The 27,966-nt window shown below is 42.5% G+C and overlaps 2 protein-coding genes across 9 annotated transcripts in view; one reads left to right on the top strand and one right to left on the bottom strand.

The window, feature by feature from the left end:
* The first annotated feature begins 199 nt into the window (after positions 1-199).
* WDR76 (WD repeat domain 76) lies at positions 200-26,786 on the top strand. 3 transcript variants are annotated; one of them, XM_037910119.2, is made up of 13 exons: positions 200-330; positions 1,443-1,856; positions 3,705-3,797; positions 5,270-5,325; positions 8,105-8,231; positions 9,290-9,391; positions 9,508-9,551; positions 9,630-9,783; positions 12,854-13,009; positions 14,274-14,491; positions 15,298-15,450; positions 17,692-17,745; positions 25,613-26,786. In XM_037910119.2, exons 1-13 carry the CDS (start codon positions 259-261, stop codon positions 25,662-25,664), a joined length of 1,695 nt encoding a protein of 564 aa, XP_037766047.1. In that variant the 5' UTR covers positions 200-258; the 3' UTR covers positions 25,665-26,786. The 3 variants fall into 3 exon arrangements, with proteins under 3 accessions (XP_037766047.1, XP_037766046.1, XP_037766048.1); XM_037910118.2 differs by lacking the exon at positions 25,613-26,786 and adding an exon at positions 18,871-22,119; XM_037910120.2 differs by lacking the exon at positions 25,613-26,786 and adding an exon at positions 18,607-18,859.
* FRMD5 (FERM domain containing 5) overlaps positions 1,904-27,966 on the bottom strand; it is a 319,313-nt gene continuing 293,250 nt past the window's right edge. For 3 of the 6 annotated variants that reach the window (XM_037910121.2, XM_037910122.2, XM_037910126.2), the window contains one exon: positions 24,057-26,348. In XM_037910121.2, the coding sequence (XP_037766049.1) occupies positions 25,762-26,348 (587 nt within the window). In that variant the 3' untranslated portion in view covers positions 24,057-25,761. Of the gene's footprint in view, positions 2,018-23,166; positions 26,349-27,966 lie in introns of those variants that run through there. The other 3 variants (XM_037910124.2, XM_037910123.2, XM_043523261.1) reach the window with 2 other exon arrangements.

The raw sequence follows: 27,966 nt of genomic DNA, 5'->3' as shown, positions 1-27,966 counted from the left end.
GGGCCGGGGGGGCGGCCGCAGCCCTCGTCCCGGCACCGGAGGGGCCCGCGTTTCCTCTCGCCCGCCGGGGGCGCCTCTGAGGGGAGGGTCGCGCGGCGCCCGCCGGGGCGAGCTCGCTGCCCGGGCCGGGGCGGGCGGGTCTGTGCGGGCGGCTCGCAGCCCCGCGGGGCGCCCCCCCGTTAGGTAACCGCGCCCCGCCCCCTTGCATAAGCGGGAAGGGGAGGCCCCGCCCCCGCCGGTCCCGCGCCGCGCGGGGAGATGCCGTTGGCCGAGGCCGGCACGCTCGGGGCTGAGGAGCCGCTCTCGCCGCTCGCCCGGCAGCGGACGCAGGTCAGGCGCTTGGGGCGGCCGGGGGAGACCGGCCCCTGGGGCGCCTCTTCCGCCCTCAGCGCCGCCCGTGGGACCGCCCCGCCTGGGCTCGCTGAGCCCCGAGCGAGCCCGGCCCGGGGGCGGCCGCAGCCCCGCTCCCTTCCCGGCGGCAGCGCCCTCCAGCCGCAGCGGGGGCCGCCGGCCGGGCCCGTTCCTCGGCGGGCTCCGCTCCCTGGCGTCGGGCGCGCTTGGGGGGGGCTCCGCCGCCTTTGTACAGCGCCGGGCACCCACGCGCCGCTGAGCCAGAGAGGGCCAGGGCCCCCATCCCGGGTGCGAAGGAGGAAACCCAGGCAGCAGTTGCGTTGCCGGGAGGAAAGGAAACGCCGCGGCTGGGCGGGACCGGGTCGCCGTCCCGCCCGAGTCCCGCCACCTGCTCCTCGCCTGAAGGGGCTGACCCGGCCCGGCGTCTCCCACCGCGGCGGCGGCGGCCTGTCACCGGGGACCGCGTCGGCCGCGGCTCCCCCCGCCGTGCGCGCGGCCGGCCTCGCGCAGCCAGGCGGCAGGGCCGGGTCTGTGCGCGCGCGCGGTGCACCGGGGTCCTGGGGGGCGCGGGGGGCGGCTCCCCGCAGCGCCCGGGGGCTCGGCCGTGCCTGGTCCCGGAGGACGGAGAGCCAGCCCCCTGCGAGCCGCGGGGCCAACGCCGGGCCGATGTTTTCATCCCCGTGTTGTCAGCGCTTCCTGGCCATTGCATCGGCAGGAGCTGCCGGCGGCGCTTGCTCTGCGAGCGGGGACCCAGCAAGAGGCTGGGAAGGGCCCTTCCTTTTGGGAGGAAAGCTCCACGCCTTGGGCTCCGTCTATGAGGCAGGAGAAGACCCAGCAGCAGGATTTTATTTTATTTTTTTACACTGAAGTGTTTGTATATTTAATATGCCCCTGGTTTTCCCATGGTTTGTGCCTGTTGCTAGTTACGTGGGGACAAGTTACAGGAGCTGAGCTCTAGGGCAGGTTTCAGAGGAGCAGCCGTGTTAGTCGGTACCCGCAAAAAGAGCAGGAGCACTTGTGGCACCTTTAGAGACTAACACATTTATTTGAGCATAGTATACTTTATATTTTTCTCTACCTCATTTGTGTAGGAGCAGACACCTAAAGACAACCCCAGTATGAGCTACGTATCAGAAAAAGCTGAACGAAGAGCAGTTTTTGGAAAACAAGTGAAAGTTCTTCTCACCCCGTTATCCATGGAAGAAGAGAAACGCAACAAACGTCTGCCCCAGAAACGCTTACTAGAAAAGTTTTCTAGTACTGAAGGGCCTTCAGAAAGAGAACCAAAAGTCAAAAAATCCCGCGATGATCCCACAAGTCAGCAAATAAGAGATGTATCCTACAAGGCTTCTTCCAGTCCACAAGGAGTAATCCCCAGTATGTCTTCACTTCATCATAAAAGTAGGATGGTGTCGCCCACAAACGCCTCGGTTACAGTTGGTCATGATTCAGAAAACAATTGGGATACAGACAGTGAAGGAAGTAATTCCGATGTCTCTTATGTGGTAAGAAACCAAACATTGAGTTTTTTTGTGACTATATTCTCTTTTGCTTTTAGCTTCCTCTGTTTATTCTTAGCCTAGCCCTCAATTTCTCTTATTTGGCATCTTTTACATGTTGAAACTTCAAGTATTGATGATTTTGTAAACGAGGAACTGTTTGCCCCCTAGAAAATAGCAAAAGGAATAAAATTATTGTACTGTTTTTAAGGGAATGCAATTATTTTACTTCATTTTTTTTAAAGATAGAAAAAGAAGACCATGTTTTTCATAATTATTCAAGATAAGTTATTCATTTTTACATAGCCCTCCGTCTTAGATCTTTTTCTTAACAATACATATTGGCTGTAGATAAATATTAGTATAGTTAACATAATTAATCTTGACAGTCTGTAATGTATGAGAGACTATTTCTTTCAAGTAGTCATAGCTAAACAAAATCCCGACAGCAAAAATCCAACCTAAAGTCTTGATCCTGCCACTGACTCCACATGGGCCTTCCTGAGTAGTATCAGTTTCAGGATTGGTTCGTAAAAGTTTTGTTACCAGAAAAAGAAAATTATTCTATTTTATTATCCTATTGACCAATATTGTCTTGTCATTTCCTTGTACTCTGTCTGTCTAGCCATCTGTTGTCTCTTCTCTTAAGCTTAGATTGTAAGCTGTTTCGGGCAGAGTCTGCCTTTTTGTTCTGTAGTTGTACCGGATTTAGTACAGTGGGTTCCTGGTCTGTCACTAGGGCTCCTAAGTGCTATGGCAATCCAAATAATAATTTTCAGACTGTACCACATTTCCCTTTTTCTCTAAGGTACCAAGAAATAACACACCGCTTACTCCATTTGCATCCAGTATTTTGCTTATGAATATAACCGAAAGATGTATATCTGAATAATTCCACTCTTATAAAGACTTTAGTTACCTTTAGTTCTAAAAAGGACTCAATTTTTCTATAAACAATACCACAGACAACTATTATAAGACAGCCTAATATCTGTATTGTTGTACATTTCAGTGTTGTATAATTGCCTCAGGCTTTCGTTTCTTATTTATCAATGTAATATTAAAGGTGGTATTGAAATAATTTTAACATCCATAAAGAACTTTGAGACTAATCTTTAACACTCCATCTTCATGAGTGTGTGCCTGAGCTGAGCAAAACACTCCTATCCTGATACAAAACCAGCTTGGCTTCGGTCAATATGTGCAATTAAAGGTTTTCTAAAGATACCATATTGATTAGCTCCCCCACATTTTTCTTCAGATCTTCTTCAAAACTCAGCAGGTGTGCCTTCAAGAAATTTAATTCAGTCACCATTCCTTAAATATCAGTCTTTGGGGCTGGTCTGTTTTATCCTTTCCTGTTGTGGTGTATCTTTTGGGGGGTGGGAGGGAAAATGCTTCTGCAGCAGGGCAAAACAGAGAATCCGCAGCTTCTCTTTGTATTAAGGCAAAATATAAATTGATATTCATGTCTGTGATTGGACACTTTCTGGCCACACTGAGGGAGCTCTCTTAAAGCACTACTGCCTAGGAGTTTGGTGTAATGTGCCACTTTTCCCCCGTTCCTCCCAATTCTGTTTTAACCAGTTTGTCAGCTTTCTAGTGTTTGGTGCCTTTTTGCTTTTAATGACCGCATACTTTAACAGTTGTTTGGAAATGGAGGAATGTCAGGTACTCCTCACTATAAAGTAACATTTATTGTAAGAGAAGCTTGGAACCTACAAAAAAAAAAAAAAAGGCCATGCAACTTTGTACAGTGCTTTATTTTCTCAACAGTCCAGGCCTTTTTTGTGCACTCTGTGTAATATCCTAAACATTATCCTACAGAGTAATTGCTTTTATTTGTTTGTGTAGGATGGATCTTCACAGCTGTCAGCCTATGAAAGAAAAAGACTAAAGAACATTACAGAAAATGCTAATTTTTTTGCTTCTCTAAAGCTGCTTGAGGTTTGTATGATGTCTCCCTAGAATAAGAATAAAATTGTCACTCTAAACATAATAGAAATTGCCATACCAAAACTGACCCATAGTTCATTTAGTTATGAGACATGTCTCTAACAGTGGCCTATACCAGATGCTTGAGAGAGAGGCATAAAAACTTCACAGCTGACTTTGCAATGATATATTGCAATGATCTCCCACAGTGATCTGATTATACTTTGTGCATACTTTTTGATAGGGCTCTATTTTTTTTTTTTTGAAGGTGGGATTTAATTCATTAATATGTATAAACTACTTTAAATTATGGAAAGCATTATAAGTGCTATGTATTATACTGCTACACAGTGGAGGAAGTAATCCAACAAATTAAAGTAGTGAGATTTTAAATGTTATCTACAGATGCGGGTCCTGCTCTTCTTCTCCTTTCCAGGTTCCTTCTCTCTCCTGTGTTCTGTTCTGTTCTTCCTCATAGGTCCACTCTTGCATTAAGGAGTAAGCTTCCTTGAAAGGCCACTCCTTTGCTCACCCAGAGCTGGTTCTGCGCAGGCCCTGCTGTTTCTTCTCACAACAGAGCTAGAAAAGCTGGAGATGGAACTGTTCAGTCCCAGGTGCAGAGGCACAGAGAGCCCTAGCTGGGAGGAAATAGGGCTTATGCTCACCAAGACTCAACCTCTGTGGTTGGAGTAGGAGGGAGTGACTTGAAAAAATCTCCCCAGATGTCTCTGAAGAGCTCAGTGGAGACAAGTTTAAGCCCCTCCCTCTCCCCCCCCCCCCCCCCATGTAGCACATTGGATTCCTTCCTACCTGTGTACACAAACCACTCTAAAGTTCCGTATGTCTAAAGAAATAGAACACTGAACAAGCACTCAGCTGTCCCCCAATTTGGTCTTTATCCCTGCAGTTGCATGCTGAATTCAAGTCCCATAGTGATTATAATTATAGTGAATTAAACTGCTGATATTTCAGCTTTTATATATCTAATCCTCTTATGAGTCTTATTCATAAATTCAAAATCTAATATAAGTTTTTATATATTGGCGTCTCTTTTAAAATATGATTTCTGTTCAAAGTCACTTTCTCTGGTGCTTCTTGTTCAGGATTTTGTTTTTCTTATCACTGCAAGATGAATACAGCTGTAGAATAGCAAGATGAACTGTATTCTGTTCTTGTTTGCCATCTACATTATTCAGTGAATTTTTTTGGTAGTGGGTAACAACTTGAAAGAACAAGAGGTAGACACAACACAGGTTTGAGTTTCAGATTTACTCTTTAGTTTGTAGAATTGGAAGTTAGGAAAATTTGACTGGTAAACTGAACAAGTCAGATAATTAATTGAGAGAATAAACACACAAACTGTAATTTTTAGTCACTTCATAATCACTAGTTTCCTTTAGTTAATTGCATTGCACAAAAATATTCCAAAAAAACCACTTGTTCATCTGACTATATTTCTTACATTTCTACACTTTTCTTTAAAGTCAGCTGCAAGACTTCGCAAAATGGCAACCAAAGGACAATCTCATGGAATCAAAAGGTAAAATAACATCAATATTTAAACAAAAATAAAAATCAACGTTTTTTTGCTAATTCTACTTTTTTCATTATATATGTATGCAGTACATATTTAAATCTTGATCTAGGCCAGGGTTTCTCAAATGCGGCCCCCAGGGGCTTGTCTTGTGGCCACAACCTTCGGACTGTGATGGGGGACAGGGCAAAGCAGTGGTCCCTTCCCCGAGGCTGCCAGCAGGGGTTGGGTCCTGTCCCCTTCTGGAGAGACAAATGCTGGAGGAGCAGGCTGTCGTGAGTTCCTCACCTTCCCTGGGGTGCCATCCATTCCCCTCCTGGCCCCCCATCCATTCTCATTGCCTTTGGCCCTCACTGCCACTGTACCCACCTCCCCATCCAGGGCTTAATTTGTCCCTGGGCTTGCCAGGGCTGCGTAAGTCTTCTGCGTGTGAAAAGTAATATTTGTATGTTTGTTAATATCACTTTTCACAATAGCAGACTTAATAGTTAGCAAGTCTTTAAAAAAGCAACCCAAAACACACAATAAACAACAACAAAAAAAGACAAGAACCTGCAAAGCACCTTATTTGTGTTTCTGTTCTGTTTAGTTCCAGTAAAGAATAGAGACAAGTGTACATTATTTTTGAGTCTGCAAAAAATACCAACATAAATAAATTGGAATGATTTGGACATGTATATGTGCATATTTATTTCTGTCTTTCCTAAACTTAATTAGGAATTTTAGTTAAAATTGTAACAGCAGTCACCAGCAAGAGTTGGTGGCTGCACTCTGAGGCCGTGAGAACCCCTGATCTAGACCACCAATTACCTTAAACTGTCCATGTGACTTCTCCATTGGTAGGTTTTCACTTAGTCTATTTCTGTACCTCATCTTTTTTTTTTTTTTTTTTTTAAAAGAAGTAATGGTAGTATGAATGTCTTTCTGGTCAAAATAGCATGAAAGTAGCGATTGTATTTTCAGTGAGATTTCAAGAGCAACTTGTTATAGAATCATAAAATTTAAGGCTGGAAGGGACCTCAAGAAGTCATCTAGTGTGATATCGAGCTTGACGGCTAAGAAGAAAAAAATCAGTCTGATAATGGAACAAAGGGAAAGGGAGCTGGAGAGGAAAAAATTGAAAGGATAAAAGGGAACATTAGGTACAGGTATAAGTAGTATAGAAACACTGGCATTAAGTAAAAAGAGGAAAACAAGCTACAGGACAGAGGAATAAGAAGAAAATAAAATACAGTATGGAAGACGATGTAAAGGAAGACTAGTGGATAGAATGGAGGCCTGGAGAGAGACATATTCAACGTGTACATTTCAGCAACTGTGGGGTTGGCAAAGTAAAGGCGTATGTGTTAACAGGGTGTATTAGGGCATTGCTGAAAGAGGTCAGAGCTAAGCTTGCATGGGCAACCTTAACTTTGCATTTCCTGATTTCAGAAGTTTTGGGTTTTGCTCCACTCGCTGTTCTGCCACAGGATGACATAACCCCAAGCAGCTTTAAATTAGTTGTTTGCCACTGAATAAATAGCTAGAGTTGGGGAGAGAGGAGAACAGGGAGAAGGTAGATCATAACTGAAAACCAAAAGTGTAATAAAGGTAAACATTCCTAGACAACAAAAAGAACGAGGAGTACTTGTGGCACCTTAGAGACTAACAAATTTATTTGAGCATAAGCTTTCGTGGGCTAAAACCGACTTCATCGGATGCATGCAGTGGAAAATACAGTAGGTAGATATAAGTAAATACACAGAGAACATGAAAAAATGGGTGTTGCCATACCCACTATAACGAGAGTGATCAGTTAAGGTGGGCTATTATCCGCAGGAGAAAAAAAACCTTTTGTAGTGATAAACAGGATGGCCCGTTTCCAACAGTTGATAAGACGGTGTGAGTAACAGTAGGGAGGGAAATAAGCATGGGGGAATAGTTTTACTTTGTGTAATGACCCATCCACTCTCACGGCAAACCTGGTGGCTGAACTTTGTGACTTTGTCCTCACCCATAACTATTTCACATTTGGGGACAATGTATACCTTCAAGTCAGTGGCACTGCTATGGTTACCCGCAAACTGGACACCATTAAATTAGGCTTGAATAAAGACTGGGAGTGGATGGGTCATTACACAAAGTAAAACTATTTCCCCATGCTTATTTTTCCCCCCTACTGTTACTCACACCTTCTTGTCAACTGTTGGAAATGGGCCATCCTGATTATCACTGCAAAAGGTTTTTTTTTCTCCTGCTGATAATAGCTCACCTTAACTGATCTCTCTTGTTGTAGTGGGTATGGCAACACTCATTGTTTCATGTTCTCTGTGTATAGACTTCCTACTGTATTTTCCACTGCATGCATCCGATGAAGTGGGTTTTAGCCCACGAAAGTTTATGCTCAAATAAATTAGTCTCTAAGGTGCCACAAGTATTCCTCGTTCTGTTTGCTGATACAGACTAACATGGCTACCACTCTGATTCCTAGACAACGTAGACTAAAGACATAATGTGGTGTAGTAATTCTTTTGTAGGTAAACACCGTTTGGGATGGCCTAAGTATACTTGGTCCTGTCTCAGCACAAGGGGCATGGACTAGACAGCCTCTTGAGAGGGTCCCTTCCAGCCCTACATTTCTGATTCTGTGAGCAAAACACATTTCTAGAATGAATCAAAGCTATTTGTGATATTAGTCTGGGTCAGAGTTCTGGAAATAAAGATCCAAACCTATTTTGGATTCCTTTACCATAGGAACTCATGGCTTATTTGAATATATATTGTTTGACTATTTCCATTCCTCTAGAGTTAAGCCCAAAAAGACAGAAGCTGAGACAGTACGTCGAAGATCTATGCGCTTACAAAGAGTAGATCCATCAGGAGTTCCATTGCCAGACATTCCAGCACAGCCAGAACCAGTAATTGATGAATATGTAAGATGGTGAAGGAAAAAAGAAGAAATACAGTACAGTGCATATTTGGCAGCTTTATGAAAACATGTTAGATTTTTATTTAGAGATATTGAAATTTTTAATAAATCTGAATGGGTTTGGCTGTGATAATACTTATCCCTAATTGGCTAAATAAGTTTTATTCGATAACCTGGAGATACTTGAGAAGTTTTTCATGCAGCCAATAGTATGGGTCAGATTCTTCCACCCGTGTTCATGTTGAGTAATACTTTGTTCCATGAAAAGCCCCATTGGCTTCTGTGGGGCTTCTCAAGAGCAAGAACAGGAGAATATGGCCCTGTGAAAGTGATCTAGGGTTGGGCAGAAACAAAGTAAATTCTATTCAAAATGATCTCTTCAGAGCATGCTCTGAGAAGTTCTATTGAAAGTAAATCTGATGGTAGAAGTGGAGTGTGCAATAGTTAATTCTGTGTTCTGTGGCTCAAGCTGAAGAAATAATACTTTCCCACTTCTGCATAACATTATAGAATCTTGATAGAATGTTATGTATGCTCAGTAATTCATAGACTCAGCTGTGGCAGCGTTAATTCATATTTTTCTTGTTCGGGTTTTGTTTTCAGCATACCTTGAATCTAACTTTTTGTTAGCTTATTTTTTTCCTGAGACATGTACTACCTTATTTGAGGAAGTTATACAGCAACATGTAAAACTATATTCCTATGTGAGTTGATAATTTAGGTTTTTTGTATTACTACGGAAATAACGCTAAATTTCTGCAATATATAGTTGTTGAAGACGATGCTTCTCAGAGTCGGGAGAAAAGGAAAGGGTATAGGAGGCCACCTTTTTACACACTTGTATTTACTATTTCCTGCCCTTCCCTCCTGGAATAAGAGAGATTTTGATATGAATTTCTTTTTATGCACATTTTAATATCTTGAAAGGATAGATTTATGTTTGTGGCATATATAATTGCTGAATAGCTCCCTTTGCTTATCCATTTTTCTAGTTGAATGAACTGGTTGGGAAGCTGTAAAAGATGCACAGGGTATTTAACATTGTTTCTGCCTTTTAAATAGCCTCAGTTGCCACCTGGACCTCTTCCAATGGTACCTACAAATCAGAATAAGAGCAGTGAATTAACGGATGGGTTTCTGGATACATGGACAAAGATAAGTCAGGTATCCGTCAGAATTCACTAATTTTTTGGGGCATTTAGCCTGAGCTCATAATAACTTTGCCAGTAAATTTGTGCCCAAATTTAACTGGTACTTTTTTTCCCTGTCTTACAATGCAGATAAACCCTAATGATACTGAAAAACACATATGTAACTTAGAAAGGTAATCTATAAACAACTTATTTCTGTCAATTTTAACTTTTCGGCGGGAAATATCTAACAATTTAATGATGTTGCCTAGATACAAAGCCAGTCTGAGTCATATGATCCTGAGTGAAGATGCTGTTACAAAAGTTGTCAAAAATAGAATATTTTCTGTGGCTATCCATCCTTCTGAAAGCAGGACCTTGGTGGCAGCTGGAGACAAGTCTGGACAGATTGGTCTTTGGGATTTGGTAAATTGCTTGTGTGATATCTCTTTGGGGGAGGAGAGGGTTGTGCTTAGGATTCATTTATTGGGAATCTTATGGGGTGGGAAGTCAGATAACTGGTGAGAACGATTTTAGTAAATCTGATTAGTAGACAGTTACTGAAGCGCGGCTCCAGTGCTAAGGAGGTAACATCTATGAGACAATACAGTTTAGTGGGGGTAGGCAATACAATCTTTATGTGCATGAGATTGGGATGATGGCAATGAGGAAATCATGTCATCTCAACTAGTGTAAATAAAATTGTTATGCCATCACACACTATCATGCCTTTATTTATGCTACATTATCTCTCTCATCAACAGAAGTTGGTCCAATAGAAGATATTACCTCACCGACCTTTCTCTCACATTGTAGAACATTATTGAAAATTTGTTAGCATATCAAAACTACTACTATTTTTCATATCACCTTGACTCTGAAATCAACTTGTCTTAGTTATTCCTACAATCAAAGTTCTTGTCCATGTCTTTCTCTTGTGACTTGATTATTGTAGCTTCTTTCACTCTGGCTTCCCTGACACCCACATCGGCTCCCTCAGGTTCATACAGAATGAAGCTGCTAGTATAATCTTCCTTGCCCACTGTTCTGAATGTCCCAGCTCTCTCTCTGTCTACTCTAGCACTGTGTTTTTCTAATGCATTACATTCCAGCTTCTTGTCCTCCTCTTTAAGACCCTTCACAATTCTGCCTTTTACTACTTATTTGCAAATATCTTCTATTGTGTCACCATCCTCTCTGTTCTGCCATAGATGCCCATCTTAAATGCCCATTTCTCTCTTCTGCAGCTGTTTGCTCTTCCTTTCATGCTGTCCCTTATACATGAAGCCACCCTCCCTGACTTAGTGTGTAAAGCTGCTGCCCTTCATGTCTTAAAAACCCTCCTCAAAACCCATTTCTGCCTTGATGCCTCCAAGAAATCAGTCAGCTGATCTTAGCTAGATAAAGAAACTCAAAGATAACTGAATAATACCAGCTATGTAAAGGGTTAAAAAAATCTTCATAATTTAGAACCATCAGGTTGTGCCAACCAGTGTTGTTACATGACGAGGCGAAGTATGATCCAGTGGTTCTGATGCCAGCCGTCCCAGGTCCGGTTCTAAGCTTTGCCATAGAGACACCCTTTGTGACTACAGGCAATGCATTTAGAGTGAAATCCTACCTCCACTGAAGTCCGTGGCAAAACCCCCTTTGACTTCAGAGGGGCTAGGACTTTACCCTTTAGTCTCTCTGTGCCTCAGTTGCTCACCTATAAAATGGGAATAATAGTACTCCCCTACTTGACAGGGATGTTATGAGGATAAAAATGTTAGATTATAAAGTGATCATGTACTAAAGTAATGGTGGACCCACAAGATCGTTGATCTCTTAGGTACCTATTTTCATAACGCTTGTCCTCCTTTTCTTCTGTTGTTTGTTAGAATTGTTACATTGTCTTAAATTCTAAGAGCAGAAGCTATATCTTTATATATGCTTGTATAGCCCCCTGCACAACATGGTTATATTCTTGATTGGTGCCTTTGGTCATTGCTGCAACACACAAATAATACAGGCCATGGAGTGACTCCCAAAAAAATGGGAATAAATTGTAAAACCCTCTAAAAATGACCTAATGTAATTTTTCTCCATATCTGTGTTCAATGTCCATCAAGGATAGGACAAGTTTAGTTTGCAGTAAGGGAGATTTAGTTTGGATATTAGGGCAAAACTTTCTAACTATACGGATAGTTAAGCACTGGAACAAGTTACCTAAGGAGGTTGTAGAATCCCCATTCTTGGAGGTTTTTAAGAACAGGTTGGACAGAGACTTGTCAAGGGTGGTCTAGGGATATTTACGCCTTCCTTATCATGGGGGAGTGGACTCTAGATGACCTCTTGAGGCCCCTTCCAGACCTACATTCTATGTTGTATAATATTGCAAATCAACAGAACAAGAAACAAATGCTTTTGCCATAAGCCTGGAATCTCCCGTCTCCAGTGGAATAAGGCAGAAATTATCACATTACCATGTACAGTTGTGTACATTAGGCCTACAGAATTATCATAATGTGCATGGGCAACAAGACCTATTCACCCTCTTACTCCAAATGACTAATGATAAAGGAAAAGCAAATGCTACTTTAACCTCCTCCGGAAAGCTCATCCACAAGAGAAGCTTGTGTTACTAATTAAGATGTAATAGCTGTCTTAGTTTTCTCTGAATTCAGTCTAGGTTTACTGAAGGTAGCTCAGTTTGGGGGCAAAGAATCTCATCCATAGAAGGAAGAGAGTACCAGAACCAAAAAATAAGCATTTGACTGTATTTTAAATTTTGATTGGATGCTGTAGTGGTATTAGCATTATTAGAAGATAAGATGTAGGAAAGTTTTACTGTCCAGTTTTTAATTCCCAAATTGAATGTAAACCAATTCTAGCAATAAAAACAATATGATGAAATAGAACTTTAAGTTATAGCACCTAAATCTTCTTAGTCTCTAAGGTGCCACAAGGACTCCTTTTCTTTTTGCGGATACAGACTAACATGGCTGCTCCTCTGAAATAAGTTATAGCAGAAGTTGCAGCTCTTACTCTCTGGGAGGTATAGTAATTATGAAATTGACAGTAAATGTCTAGCTCATGTAACTAAGCCCGTTGTACAGCAATGAAAAGGATGAGGGGAAACAAAGCATAGGCCTGTCAGTAGCATGTTGAACTGTAAATTGTGAGCAAAATCATGCACTATGCCCTCAGGCAGAACTCATTGACATCAATGGCTGTTTAGCCTGATCAAGGGCTCCAACGACTTGCCTCAGAGAGGCTCAAATAGGGCTACATTTGCAATTTGGACTACTGGAAGCAGTCTTGTTCTATTAGTTTACCTAGCAGAATGAATTTGTTGCTGTATGCAATCATTCAGAAAAGATTAGGAAAAAGCAAATCAATATTAGTTGTGATACAGAATTGAGACATAAGTAACTTTTTGAAAGAGCAATAAATGTAAAAGTAGAAATGACATGGTTAATTTAACATTGTGTTAATTAAATCTTTTTATTTTCAGAACTCTAAATCTGAAGATGGAGTATATGTCTTTATACCACATAGTCAACCAGTAAGCTGCATGTATTTTTCTCCATTTAATCCTGTTCATTTGCTATCCCTGAGCCATGATGGAACAGTACGATGTGGAGATGTTACCAGAGCTATCTTTGAAGAGGTGAATGTTCATGCAGTTCCATTATGTATAAGTCTCCTTATGAATCTATCAATATATATATAGCTATGAAGTATATTCAGCCACTTAATACCAAAAATAATTTGTTAGCTCCTCGGATTGCTGGAAAGTTTACCAGTATTCCCTCATAAGGCAACATAAAATAACCATAAAAAACTTTTTCATAAAAATACAGTCCAAAAAAAAAAATTTGGAAACCACATAGCCAATCAAATATCTGGAAAATTTGCCTTGTTTTTGATTTGACTGCGGTGTTTTAAGAAAACATCCTCATAACATGTCATGGACACCCTCTTTAACTTATTCTCACTAAAGAAATCTGTTTCATGTTAAAATGAGTTTCATCTGCATCCATGTGACTATTTAATCCAGTAAATCTCTTCATTTTTTTTAAGAGTATATTTTAAAGCAGCAAATAAACAGTTTTTCTTTAGAGGAGCTCTGAAAATATCAATCATGGTGCAACGTAAAACTCCCGTTAGCTTAATTGTTCTCACCCATTCCCCAGACAACTGCTTAGAACCCCACAAAGGGGCCAAGTGACACACAACATCCTAGCTTTGTGGATCCTGGGAAGAGATTTGCAATTCTTCTCTCCTGTTTGCCTGGTCCTGGCTTCTCATGGTCACATGGCTTCTACAAGAGGAGTGCTGCCAGTGGCCAGGTTCCCCTGGAGGGCACAGTAATGAAGTCTTAAATTAATGTTGCTTAAAGTACCATTACCTTAACTGTGGATAATGGCCACTATGCTGGGAGACTGGCGTGGACAAAGGCTTCTCCTCATTCTGAGCTTGTTCCTCAAATTCCATGGAGCCTGATCCTTCTTGGTGCACCCCTGGGCCTGGGGTGGGGACAGAGCCAGTACTACCCATTTCAGTACCCAACTGAGATTTGCTTGGTGAGTCTTTCCTTTGCTTGTGGAAATAGTTGGATGACAAGACCTTATGTGGGAGTTATAAATACTTTGCATTCTGTTCAGTCTATTGTCCAAAATACCCTATATAGAGACACTTTCTGTATTCCACCTGCTCTCATGAAAAAGCTACTTAAATGGATCACTGCTGCTGTTTTAACTGATGTTACTAGCATAATTCAGTGTGAAAGGACATAGCTGTAGTTAAAGCAGATTACATTCTATTGTATACTTCAATTGCTGTGAAGTATCAATATGGAAATAGTTGATTAGTCTGATTTTATTTTTAACCAATTATACATTGCCTTACATAAACGCCTGTTTCATACTTAGGTGTACAGAAGTGAAGAAAAACGCTTTTCTTCCTTTGACTTCTTGGCAAACAATGCCTCCACGTTGGTGGTAGGACAGTGGGATGGTGACGTGGCTATTGTGGACAGACGGACACCAGGAACTTCTTCTGAACTTACTGCAAACATTAATTCAAAGACAACAAGAACTGTCCATGTTCATCCAGTGAACAGACAGTATTTCATTGCTGCTGGTGCAGTGTATGTACTTCAAAATGTATTACAGTGACTTGTGTGCTTTAAGAACTCTGTGCAACGGTTTCACAGCAAGGCATTGGGAATCAGCTGTAAATGGGATCGGTTTGGGGAGAGCAATCATCTACTGATATTTATAATAGGGAAGTTAGTTTTTTAACTTAAATATGTATATTCAAGGTTTTTCTGATCATTTTGGAAAACGTTCTACAAAGAAACTTAAAATCTGATATAATTTGGCTTTCCCTAATATTTTGGTGTTGGGAGTAAGAAAAGGACACTATGCGACACTTTGTTTTTGGGAAAAGAGGATTAAAAGTACTAGCACACCCGCAGTTGTCATTTTCATGGATGGTGCCACTTCAAAAATAATGAGTAGCATCTTTTTTTAGGTTTCAGAGGAGCAGCCGTGTTAGTCTGTATCTGCAAAAAGAAAAGGAGGACTTGTGGCACCTTAGAGACTCACCAATTTATTTGAGCATAAGCTTTCGTGAGCTACAGCTCACATCCTTGGGGAAATAAAGGCTTTTGGTAATGGCTTATGAAGGAATTGACATTTGTAATTACTGTTTGCCTTGTGAGTGGTTTAGGGCAGGCTGTGCTATACATTCTAGCTCTTAAAAGGCAATTATTATTGTATTTAGGTTTTTTTAAGGTGCAGCTAGTACACTCTGTTCCTCCACTTACATGGAAGTGAAAACTGAAAATTTAAATTTTAAAGATTATGCAACTACTTGACTTTATAGTAGTTAGTTAACTACTTAACATTCCATAATGATACCTGTTCTAAAACGGCGCTGTGTGTCTTGCAGGAATGTCTGTATTTTTGATACACGATACCTGAAGCCTAATGAAAACAAGCCCATAAGCTTTCTCAGTGGACACACAAAGAGTGTTGCTTCTGCATATTTCTCACCTATTACTGGTAACAGAGTGGTAACAACGTGTGCTGATGATATGTTGAGGTAAGGGTGTGGGAAGGAAGAGAATACAGAAGTACAATTCACTGCCTAATATTTGTTCTTGATAGCTTTTTCTTTACATTTTTAAGTAGAATTTCTTGTAATAGTTTTTATAACTAATGATTTCTTTGCTTACGTTTTTGCCCTCACTTCTCTTTAGAACCTACAACTGTGACCATAAATAGACACAGTGATAGGGCTAGCTTTTAAAAAACCTGGTTAATGAGTCCACATATAGCAGTTACAAGCACTGAGGTCCTGAATTTCTTCAGTGTTGCTGCTAAAAGTCTGACAAAAGAGCTGGTGTTTTTATATGTTGCCTAGAGGTGGATAAAGCATATGACATAATTAGGACTGAAATTGTCGTGTGGACTGTGTTTTTTAAAAAGTCTCACTTTTCATGCTGTCAGTTTGTGATCGTTATTTAAATAATCTGGACATCTAAGTATCTGATTACATCCACAAATCGGGTACTTAAATGTTTAAGTAACCTAAATTACATCACAGAATAGTAGGCACAAAATGGGAGGCCTGGTTAAGGCTGAAAAATCAGGCCATATACAAAACTCTGTGTTTTAAAAACAAAATCTTATTCTTTCAAGAATGTATGCAATAGTCATATCACTATAACTGACATGTCAGAGAGAGGAGGATGAGAAGACAGTGAAGAGAGCAAAGAGGAAAGCGCAGCAGGCCTCAAGTTGTAATAGTACACTGGCTTCATCTTCTGGCCCTGTGCTTTACCCCGGGTTATTCACGGCAAAGACTATTGCTCAAGAATTGGACTTTTCAGCCACTTGCAATGCTGCAGCACAACAGACAGTAACTGAACTGTGGTGGTGCTTACACCGTCATCGTTCAAAATGGATGGTTGCTATTAATTCATAAATTACATGTATATATTAGATACTAATTCTGTGTAGACAGGAGGAAATGCAGCTACACAAATTCTTGTATATTCCTTGCAATACATCTTTACAGCTCCGTATGCACAACAGATATTCAAAGACGTACTCTTAAAAAGTAGGGCGTGATAGGGAACCAACCCAGTAGTAAAGACTTCATAAATCTTTGCAGTTTGAACAAGACAAACATAGAAGTTCAGCTATTCCAGATATATTTTCAAAGGAGCATATTAGTACTGGGGGTCTGTGTGAGCTTTTTACATCAGGTAACCCTCTACTCTGTAGGCTTTGGAGCCAGGAATGGGCACCAGCGCTTTCATAGACTAAGGTTAGCAGGGATCATCATGATCATCTAGCCTAGCAGCTCTCAGCCAGGGGTCTGGGACCCCTGGGGGGCCGTGAGCAGGTTTCAGAGGGTCCACCAAGGAGGGTTGGCATTAGACTTGCTGCAGCCCAGGGCGGAAAGTTGAAGCCCCGTCGTGTGGGGCAGAAGCCTGGGGCCTTGAGCCCCACCACCTGGCTGTGCAGGCTTCGGCTTCACAACTTAGCTTTGCGGGGCCCTGGGCAGTTGCCCTGCTTGCTATCCCTAACGCCGGTCCTGACTTTTAATCTACTGGATATGCAGAAAAACAGTTGTGGCACGGGTGGGCCATGAAGTTTTTATAGCATGGTGGGGTAGAGTGTGGGGAGGGGCTTTCAGTGAAAAAGGCTGTGAATCCCTAGCCTCTGACCTCCTGCATGTTGCAGACCACAGAACCTCACCCATCCACTCCTGTAATAGACCCTAACTTGAGGCTGAGTTACTGAAGTTGTTTAATCATGATTTAAAGACTTCAAGTTAGTTAACTTTTTTTTTTTGGCTGGGATAAACTTGAGTGGTGCTGTGACCCCACATGCCAGGTCCCAGTGCCACTCACTTAGATTTGGAGGGTGTGGGTGTAGGGGCTCATGGGCCAGGGGTGTTAGGTTGCTGGTGTGGTAGGGCACCTGAGAGGGGAAGAGGAAGATCAGGTGGAGGAGCAAATCTATGCCTCCCCCTCCCCAGTTTAAATTGCCCTCTGCAGCCCCTGCTCTGCTCTAATGTTATAAGGTAACAAACTAAAGTAATTCTGTTCAAAAATACAAAAATTTGCTTTAGAATGCATATCTATTAATGGAATCAGGACTTTAACACCTATCCCTGAATTGGATTTCACAAGTACAGAACCTATTACTGTATTCCAAAACTTGTATTGTCTGATACCTGTAAAATGCCTATGTATATAGTCAGGAAAAATCTTGTTTTTATTAGTGTGTGTGTGTGTTTCTATATAGTTTTATGATTTGCTTTACTTCACAGAGTCTATGATACCAGCTCTTTATCATCTACGGTTCCTGTTCTCACTGCTGTCAGGTAAGGTACATATACCAGTGCTAAGGATCTTGCCTTTTCTGGCTGCTTTGAGTTGCTGTAAAGCTAGCATAACCACTTGGTGGAGAGAGCCGCCGGGTAGCAGAGAGCTGTCACAGTGGCTTTTCCTGTGAGAGGGGGGCATGGCTGGGGCTTGCCCTCAACCTGGTGATTCTCCAGCTACTAGAACAGGTATTGGTGTCCTAGGCAGCTGCATAAGAGAGAGCAGCCCTGACGCTGTTCTTTATTAGACGGAGGACTGGCTTTGGTCCTCAGCTAAACCCGGGATCAGGGGTGTATATAGCCAGCTTTGAGTCCACTAGATTTGTGAGGAGGCTTTTAATATCTTTCTGTGTAACTAGAGTATTAAAGCCTGTTATGTCCCTGTACTTTTGAGAAGTTTTCTCATGTTTCAGGGTGTCGTCTCATAGGTGTTTCTTTTTAAAATTATTTTGTAATTCTAAAAATATTTTGCAATTGAACAAGATACTCAAAGCAACACGTTTTGATAATAAAGGGCACTGCTTATAAATGGAGATATCTATCTTTTCCTTATTCCCTTTCCTTCATTCCTGCTTCGCCCAGGCTTAAAGCTTAAAAATCCTTTCTGTGAACAAGAAAGGCGGGACTCCCTCCATCATACCAGTCATTGCCACTTCTGGGGTCACTGAGGGGTTGGTATTAATATGGCTGGCCTGAAAGTTTAAAATTTTGCATTTTTTAAAAGGCTTAATGGTTTTCCCCTGGATTTGTATCAAGACAATCCCAGAGCTTGAGTACCTTTTACAAATAGTTGCTTATTATGTCAGAGGATCTCTTGCTACACTTTTCTTGCCTTTAGTTCTCCTTTTTGTCCTGTTACAGTCCCTTCCTCTAGGTCTGTGAGAGGAAAGGGGTGGCTCTTATCATTAATGTACACTTCTCCTCTGATCTGTTGAGGAGTAGTGTTGAACGGTTCTGAAAAGTACCATTCCCAAACTAGCTGAATATGATGATGGCTAGAAGGTGAGGATAGATGTGTGGCTAATGGATGCTCTAAACAAGAGCACCTGAAATGGCAGTATTTAAATATGCAACTTACTAAATTCAGTGTTTGATTTTTATGTTTTCTTTCATTTTTCTGAATAGACATAACAATAACACAGGACGCTGGTTAACTAGGTTCAGAGCAATATGGGACCCTAAACAGGAAGACTGTTTTGTGGTTGGCAGTATGGCACGCCCAAGGCAAATAGAAATCTTCCAGGATACTGGTGAACAGTTACACTCTTTTTATAATGTAGATTACCTTGGCTCTGTTTGTTCCATCAATGCTGTGCACCCTACAAAGAATATCTTAGTGGGTGGTAACTCCAGTGGTCGTCTCCACGTTTTCAAGGATTGAAAAAGTTGCTGAATTTTTTTCCTACATAAAGTATGTTTGTTTCTCAGGACAAAAATATGCATTACAAGGTTTTAAATTACATTTTATTAATTTGGAAGCATTCTGTTTTCTTTTTTTAATAAGTTACAAATATTAAATCTGTAGCAATCCTACTACCCCAACCTATGGTGAGTTGTGTGTATCCAGGTATGGGAGAAGCAGCATTCATAATAAAAAGTCATATTTCCTAAAGCCATTTTAAGTATGACCTTTTAACAAATATTTATCATGTATAGTTCTAACATTAGACCTTTTCTAGATTGGGCCTCAACTTGCTTTTTAGATGTAATACATCATGATTGTGGCTTTCCTGAAATTTACCTTAAGCTTACTATACAACGTAGTCTGTTTTCAGTAAAACATATCCGTTTAGTAAAATGTCTGACATTGTGCCATGAAATTTTACTCCCAGAATTGTTTAATATTGGTGTGTGTAAATGAATGTTGTCAGGTGCACTGAGAATTGCGTAAAGACAACGATAATAAATAGCAATACATTGAGTTGATCAGTTGTTTTGAGATGCTGCATTAGGTGGGAACTGTAATTTTATTTAACGTCTTCACTGATACTTGGAAATGAAAGTAAACAGCACTTTGATGAAATTTCACAGATAATATTGGGAGATGTAGAGCTGGGGGTCATTGTGTGGGTTCATTATTATGGTAGCACCTTCAAACTCGTCTCTGGGATTAAGGTCCCGTTGCTGGAAGCACTGTGGATATGTAACAAAGACAACAGTCCCTGCCCCAAAAAGATCACATTCTATACGTAGGCTAGGACACAAGTGGTCTAAATACAGAGAGGATGGGGTGAGTTGAGAGGATGAGGTAACAATAAAATAAACAGGGTTTTGCAGAAAAGCACAAATCACACATTGTTGCTTGCCTAATGGTTTCATTGTAAAGCTGACAATAGTTAAGGTTGCAGCAGGATATTCCCTCTTTAAGGTGGCTAAGCTGTTGAATAATACAGTGGAAAGGATTGAGCCTTGCCCTTCTGCAGTTGAGGGATTTGGATGTGGGAGAACAACTGACCATAAAGACTCTGAGTTCAGTCTGAGTGGAAAGACCTGAGCCATTCAGGATATTTCCATGCTCCTCTGCAGCTGTTTGGAGGCATGGTAGGTGTATATGGTGGTGAATAGTACCAAATGCCACAGAGAAGTCCAGGAGGAAGTCCACATAACTATGAATACCAAATGGTCTTCTACCAGATCAACAAGTCTGGCCTGACTGAGAAGGAACGACTATACTGACTGCTGACAAGTGACACTGGAGTCAGTTTTTGCTAGCTTCTTGATTTTTAGCTTGTGTAGGAAAGATCTGTAGTTGTGATCCTCCAGTGTCACAAAGTAGTTTCTTTTAGTATTGGTTGTAGTATTGCATCTTTTCGTATGGATGCTAGATCATCATCGCTGCCTTGACAGGAGCAGTCCCTTTTAGGAAGGGGCTGCAGATGTTTCACTCTTTCTCCCTTAGCATCTGGCAAGGGGTCAGAGTTGCAGGTGGTGGCACTGACTGTTCTGTGTTTCCATGACGCTCTTGTGTGAATGGGCTCAAACTTTGGAAAGAGGGCATTGTGTTTCTGGTCCTGCTTTCAGCTTGTTCTTGATGGCTCAAGGCTATCCCAGATGTGGATGATTTTTTTTTTTTTTTCTGAGAAGTAAGATAATTCTTGGCAACAGGAGATAATGAGTTACTGGGCCAAGGGGAGATGGTCTGCATCAAACCTCTTGCCTGAGGCAGGTTCAGCCTCACTGCCCCATATTCTCAGACTGTGTTTTGCAGGATAGGACCACTAAAACCTCTTTGCATAGACACCCCTACTCTGTGGGCCACTGCTCGCTGCCCGCCTCTCCTTTCCTTCAACGGCACAAAGAGGTCTGGAAAGGAAGGAGTGGAGCAGCCTGGGCGCAGAGGAATCAAAGTGGCCACAGGCCTCTCGGCTCATGAGACGCTGTGGCTGAAGGAGTTTAGAGCTGGGTGGACACTTGCATTCTCCCTGCTTGACCCGCTTTCACTTTCACTGATGTGTGAGCGGGTGCTGAATGAGCTCTCCCCTGACAGCTAATGGTGATCTGGGGGGAAAGACCTCAGAGCCGCCTCTCTGCAGAGACACACCTATTCCGCCCAGGGGATCAGCAGACAGACCTTCATTGCTGAAGTGATTGATTTTGGCTGTTTTGGGTTAAAATTCACTGTACTCATACAATAAGGATAACATTTCATTACCACTGCATTCAATATTAAAGACAGCAGGACTATACTTAGTGAGCCCTGGGGGGGGGGGCGGGGGTGGTGGTCACCCTAACTTTAACCTATCTCATTGTCAGGAGTAGTGATGCCAAATGTAAGAGTCAGAGGGGGTATTTAAACAGGTCCACACAACCAGGCTTAAAGGTGCCAGAAGCCATTTGATCCTCCCCCGTCACTGTTTTAAGACAGCTGACTAGACGCATTGTAGAGGCCTGGCTCCTTCTCAGTGATATGCTGGCCTACAGGCGCTAACCTTAGCCCTGGCACAGAGACAGCGCAGAAGAGATGGCAGCAGAGGTTCCCGGCTATCCTGTGAAATCACTGAAGAGCTGAGATCACTGAGAACTGGATGAACCCAAGAACACCGCTGCCACCATTACTGCTGCATCTCTGATGCTGGGGAGCCATGGCAGAGAAACTGGCAGGCCACCACCCCCATCCCTCAGGAGCAAGAGGTGAACCCCCCCAGACATGTCCCTCAGACAACACAATGAGTTGAAGTCCAAGGGATGAAAGTCTCTACCATGCCCTTCTTCTGGAAACCAACAGCACAAGGTGGGACTCAGATAACATGGACACTGCCCAAGATACTATGGGGTGGGTGTTTTACTTCTTGGTGGTGTACTTTCAAATCCTGGTTGCAGGGTTTTCCCAAATTAATGCTGTTTTCATCTTTAATAAAAGTTTTCTTGTATTCTGCATAGACTCGGTATTCGTGAGAGAGCTCTTGGAGGCACCCAGGGTGGTGGTTCGTTCCCCTAGATTACTGGAGTGGTTGGGGGGCCAGGGTGGGTGTGTGTTGAGCCGGTTCTGTTCTGTAAAAGAGGAACCTGTCACTTGTTGCTGCCTAAACTACCCGGCAGAAGGGTTACACTGATTCACCCTGCAAACGTTAAAAACTACAGTGTGATACAAAAGATCATTACACTTGACTGGATACAAACCTTCATTGCTCAAGTCTAATGCACTTCTGGTTTCAAGGGACAAGTGGGTCCTGCAGAAGTCAGCTGAAATGAGGTCACTTTAACACACCGTGTCACCACTCTGCTACACAATGACCTCTGCAGTGGGTAAGCAAAAAAGTTGTGCCATTTTCTGCCTTAAGTTCCCAGCCTGGCTTGGCCTTCGCTCTTGAAGCTGGCTCTGTGAGCCGTTTTCAGTCCGGCTTAATTGCTGTTGGCTTCAAAATGCAGGTGCTTTGGTATTCACACTCTGCATGTAAGCTGCGTGTAATGAGTTTAACTGTGATCAGTTAGCCATGACTGGCCCAATGCCCAGCAGAACAGAAAGAGGGAGCAGAAGGTGATAGATGTGCCTGTCTCTATGATGTGTTAGATTCGTCTTTCTCTATGGGGTCAGCTTCATCCGGGCAGCAATGCATGTTTATAATGTGCCTGAATCAGCTCTTTGGTTCCCTTCCATGTTTCAAAGGATGGATTTTTAGAAAACGAGGATGAAGGCAAAATTGTTAGCCATGCAGATGCATAAAATGATACAGTGAGATCATGCTTGCATTATCGGTGTTTGTAATTTTGGAATTTCTCTGCTTAAAAGGCCAAATTCTGCACTGATTTCCCCCCCCCATGGGAAGTTAGCGTAAGTTAAGGGTGCAGAATTTGGACCCATTGTGTTTAAGGGCCAATTTCTTCAGTTCTTGATCAAGTAAAACTTGTTGAAGCTGTAAAATATTAACTATCACCAGTCAAATGAGCAATTTATTTAAAAATAAAAAATGCCAACTCTTGTTTTCATGATACTTAAATATTTATTTAAATTTAAAAATACTTTTCATGGCACCAATGATTTTATGCTAACTACATATTGAATATGTAGAAAAAGGTACATTATTTTGGAGGGAAAAAAAGTAACTTACAGTATTTGGCACATGAAAGGTTAACTTCTATGAAAACTAAGAAATTCACATTTTCAGGTATTTTTACCCTCTACTGCTTTAAAGATGCAGTACACTATTCTTTATTAAGAGTTTTGCTTCCTCTGATAGAAGAACTATCGAAATGACTTTTTATACAAATGACAGATAAAACGAACAGCTAGCAAAACATGAAACATGGCACATAGAGGGGAAAAAACCATAAGATTAAAAAATTACTAATTGTAATGGTTTTAGGATAAAATGCCAGGTGAAAACAGCAAAAGGTTAAACAAGGTGTGGTATTTATTACTCTTCTAAAAGCAGACTGATGCAAAAGTTTTTCAAAGTTAATATTTCATATCTTGTGGTTTTTGAAAAAGAAAATGTTTAAAGTACAACACATTGGAGCTGCACCTGTCACTGAATGATAATGTATTGTTATGACAAACAAGTAGTATTAGCAATTAGCAATTAAAACAATGGAATACTGCATCTTTAACCTAGGATGAAAAATGTTTAGTTTAAGACTATCACTCACTGCATAGAAACACCATTTACAGACTGAGGTAGGAACACTACACTAAAAGTTAATTTTACTATGTTGCATAAAACGGTATATATCCATGTAAAAATCTAGCCTTTTTCCTCCTGTGGTTGGCATTCACAACTTAATATTAAATTGAATGCAAAATCTTTTTCAGCTCTTCTGACAATCAAATGGCCATGGTTAATGTTTAAAGTAAAAGTGACAAACTGCATTAAAAAAAAAAAAATCTGACAGACTAGTAAAATGGACCTTATTTATTGCAGTGACAAATAGTCTGAATCTAATTGACTTTGATTGTTCTCTTTATTGATGATTGAGCATTTGGCAAAAGAGAACAATTGACCAGTTCAGGACAAAATCATAACTAGTCTTCAAAAGGAATGGGGGCGTGTTTGTGTGTGTGTGCATGCGCATGCACCAGCAGTGCTTGAACTCGTGCACAGAAATGGTTGATGGTGTAGAAAATGTAAATCAGACTTTTAAAATTGGGTCTATGGCCTCGGCTTGCTTAAAATCTCTTCCCTGAGATGAAATGAAACTCTTGCTAGTCTGTTTTTATTCTGTTTTGTTAAATATGCCCAGCTTCACAAGAAACTGTACAGTAGTGATTATTGCTCCCATTACAAATGGGCTGCTATTTTTGCCAAATAATAAGAGTCAAGTGTTCATGTCACAACAGAAATTAGTTAATTACACTTTTTCCCCCTAAGGACAGAGCTCATATTTGTCTTGGTGTTTTCCAGTGTTGTCTCCACTTCTGTAATACTGCTCTTTACCTTTGAAACATTTCAAAAAATCTGCTGCTCTTTTTTCCAAAACTAGTAATGGGTTAATCTGCCATTAGAGTCCCATCCTACAAACCAGTTATTCTCAAAATAATTGGCTTACTCCAGTCATTTTGTATATCACGCTATGTTCGTCTAATCCATAAAGTTAAAAAGACTTGATTAGTATCAATAACAAAATGCTATTTTGTTTAAAATATAGGTTTAACAGTTATTTTTTATACAAAACACGCACAACTTTCTGAGGCAAAACGTATTCCAGATCATCAGGTATGATTCCTAACTACACACCCAGACTTTGTAGGACATAACTGAGTACATTTATCTACTCCCCCCATAGACTCCACTCCCACTGTCGTTAGGGATTTAACACCTCTATAGTAAACGCCACTGTGGTGCACTACAGGTTCAAGGCTTAACATATTCTGAAAAGGCCTAAGTTATAGAATAGGATAGGTATTCACATCTTTCTATGCTATTTAAAGGAACAGACACTGCCACTCCTGGCTTCCCTGTTTCTTGCCCACTCTGTTGTTTGTGAAAACGTTTCTAAGTTGATAATGGTATTGTACCAGATCGCTTTCTAAGGACTAAACCATTTGCCAGTTAAGAAGCTCTGGGTAGTAAAAGGAATTTGAAGGTGGAAGTGCTGTGCACAGAGGCAGTTTTAATCATGAAACAATACACTAGTATTTAAATTACAACTCAGTAGCACCATTACTAAAGCTCCTGCATAATGCAATATCTCTAGTCTTGAACTAGTGCCTCCGCTATTGGCTGACACTAATGCAATAATCAGTAGTAATAAAATAAATTCCTCTTATTCAATACTTTCAAAGTAATACACACATCTATGAAAATTAAAATCTTAAATTATTCTGCAAACTTCAAGGATTAAAAACTGAATGGTTGAATACTTCAGGAAAGTGGAGCTCTAAATAAATGCGTTTTTAATCTGGCATAAATCTATCGCTTTCTTCTTCCAGGAACAAACCTCCTAGGGTGCAGTGTACTTTGATTCATGAAAGGAGGACATAGTTTATGGGCCGATGGTGCCACGATGGGTCCCCTTTGCTGGGAACTGGTAGCAGGTATCGTCTGAATCCACCTGGCTAGTTATTAGGAAGTCATGCCTTCAGGTGTCAATGAGCAGGCTCAGCACGGAGCGGACTTTGCAGGCAAACCATCGCCTGAGGGGACAAAAGTATTGATAATGGAATTGTTCAAACTCGGGGGTCTGGCGAATATCACGGAAAAAGGCAATGTCAAGGTCAGACTCGGTAAGGATGATCAGGAGAAGGAGCAAAACAAAGAGGAGTCCAACTGTCACAAGGAGCAAACGGAGGACACTTAAAACAAACTTATTCACCTGTGCAGCTTGTGTCCCGCCATTGCCACCAACACCCTGGCACAAGGCTTTGAACTCGCCTCCCATCTCATCAGCCTCAGTTGCAGTGGGTGTGTTGGCTTCAGACTCCTTTTCTTCTTCAATACTGCAGGGGGCACCATTGATCTGCCTGGAGAGCAGCATCAGCTCCAGGCTGTGTTCTGCCACGGGCGTGGGAAGCACGCTGTCCGCGGGGCTGTAGATCTCGTCAGAGATGACTGCCACTCTCTCGCTGCTCTCAGCTCTGCTGCTCCGCGAATGGGACATGAAAGCATCGCCGTGAGAGGCTGAACGCACGGGGGTCGAGTGAGCGCTGTCCCTCAGAGACTCCAGGCCTGGAGAGTGAAAGACAGCAGTGAGCATGATGGGCAAGAGCTAGGAGGCAGAGGGGGGTTAGTGACTGGGTGTGGAGCCCTTCTCCTATATAGACCAACTCTACGCTGCACTTACACCATGCTCCAGGAGCTCAGACAGCTTCGCAAATACGAGAGCCACAAGCTGGGTCAGGCAATAACTTCTATTGGACCAGCTTCTGTTGGGGCGGGGGGGAGAGGAAACGTTCACGCTTACACAGAGCTCTTCTTCAGGTGGCGCATACAAAAGAACAAAGCCTGAGACACTGCCATGGAGGTCATTATTATCCCCATCTTATGGATGGTGAAAACAAAGCCCAGACAGGCTATGGCCCCACGTTTTCCAAGGGTCTGCTAATTTTGGGTGCCCACGATGAGTGATCTGGTCTGACTGTCCATTTAATGTGTGGTTTTTGTTTGTGTTTTGGTTTTTTAAATTCTGCTCCCTTAATGCTTCTGATGACCAAGGGGCTCACGTTGTGGTCCAGTAGCATCAATCCCAGTACCTAGGAGGCAGCCTGATGTCTGTACTATGGGCCAGACCGTTAGCTGGAGTAAGTTCATGCCGCTGGAGTCAACGAAGCCATGCTGACTCATACTCTGTGAGGATCTGACTCTAGGTATTGCTTTCTCAAAATACTGCAACTTCCTAGCAGCACAAAACTGCATAAAAATATAACCTCAAACCCTGCATGTCCCAAAAATTTGTCACCTGCAGGAGTGGTAGACAAGCTATCAAAACCATCATTCATGTGGAAGGATGATCGTCCCTCTGGGCGAGGGTTCGCCCCAGCCTTGGCCCCCTTACCCTGTCTGCATTCCCCCTTGTCCAGAGCTGTGGCCCTGCTCCCAGTTTGGGAGGGGGACGGTGTAAAAATGTTTGGGACCATTGCATTACAGACAGGGCCGTAGCTCAGGGCATAGGGCAGGGTTCTAGCTGTGCAACACCGCCCCCCTGCTTTAACACTTAGGGGACTGTGCAGTTAACCCTAGCATGCTGGGCCCTACCTGTGCCTGCCTGCCCTACTTCCACTAGTGGAGGAGGGGCATGGCCCTGGAAGGAGGGGCAGGGGCACAAGCTCCCCACCCCAGCCCTACAGCGGTGCCTCTTGGGGTTGCCAATCTGCTAATCGCACAGAACTGAACACCCTTCGCAGAGCAGGGCCGGCTCTAGGGCTTTTGCTGCCCCAAGCTGAGGTGGGGCTGGGGCTCACAGGCGGTGCTGGAAGGGGAGGGTTGGCACCTTCTCCCAGTGCCTGCAGGGGCTTTCCCTGTGTCCCTGCCGAGAAGCCCCAAGGTAAGGGGCAGCCCAGCAGCCAGGGCACAGACCCAGCTGCCGGGCAGGACTCGCCCTCTCCTCCCCAGGTAGTGGCTGGGCCCGGGCAGCTCAGCGTCCCGGGGCTGCAGAGAGGGGCAGGGGGGAGGCACGGTGCCCTCGCCCCGTCTAAGTGGCGCAGCTCTGAGAGTGCAACTGCCCAGAAAAAAAGGGAGGGCTAGGATCCTGCCCCCGGCAATGTGCTGCCCCACGCACGCACGTGCTTTGCTGGTGCCTAGAGCCGGTCCTGTCTCTGAGGCCCTGCCCCGTCCGTTCTCAGCCCCC

The sequence above is a fragment of the Chelonia mydas genome, chromosome 10 (assembly GCF_015237465.2).
Source record: "Chelonia mydas isolate rCheMyd1 chromosome 10, rCheMyd1.pri.v2, whole genome shotgun sequence".
Lineage (NCBI taxonomy): Eukaryota > Metazoa > Chordata > Testudines > Cheloniidae > Chelonia > Chelonia mydas.
Note: the sequence above shows the minus strand (reverse complement) of the source record. Positions and strands in the feature narration are given on the sequence as shown.

Excerpts from the sequence above, each read along its gene's own strand:
- WDR76 (XM_037910118.2), top strand. The coding sequence starts at position 259 with ATGCCGTTGGCCGAGGCCGGCACGCTCGGGGCTGAGGAGCCGCTCTCG. Across the intron at positions 14,492-15,297 it reads TTCATTGCTGCTGGTGCAGT|GAATGTCTGTATTTTTGATA; the intron begins GTATGTACTTCA and ends TGTGTCTTGCAG. Across the intron at positions 17,746-18,870 it reads CCTGTTCTCACTGCTGTCAG|ACATAACAATAACACAGGAC; the intron begins GTAAGGTACATA and ends TTTTCTGAATAG.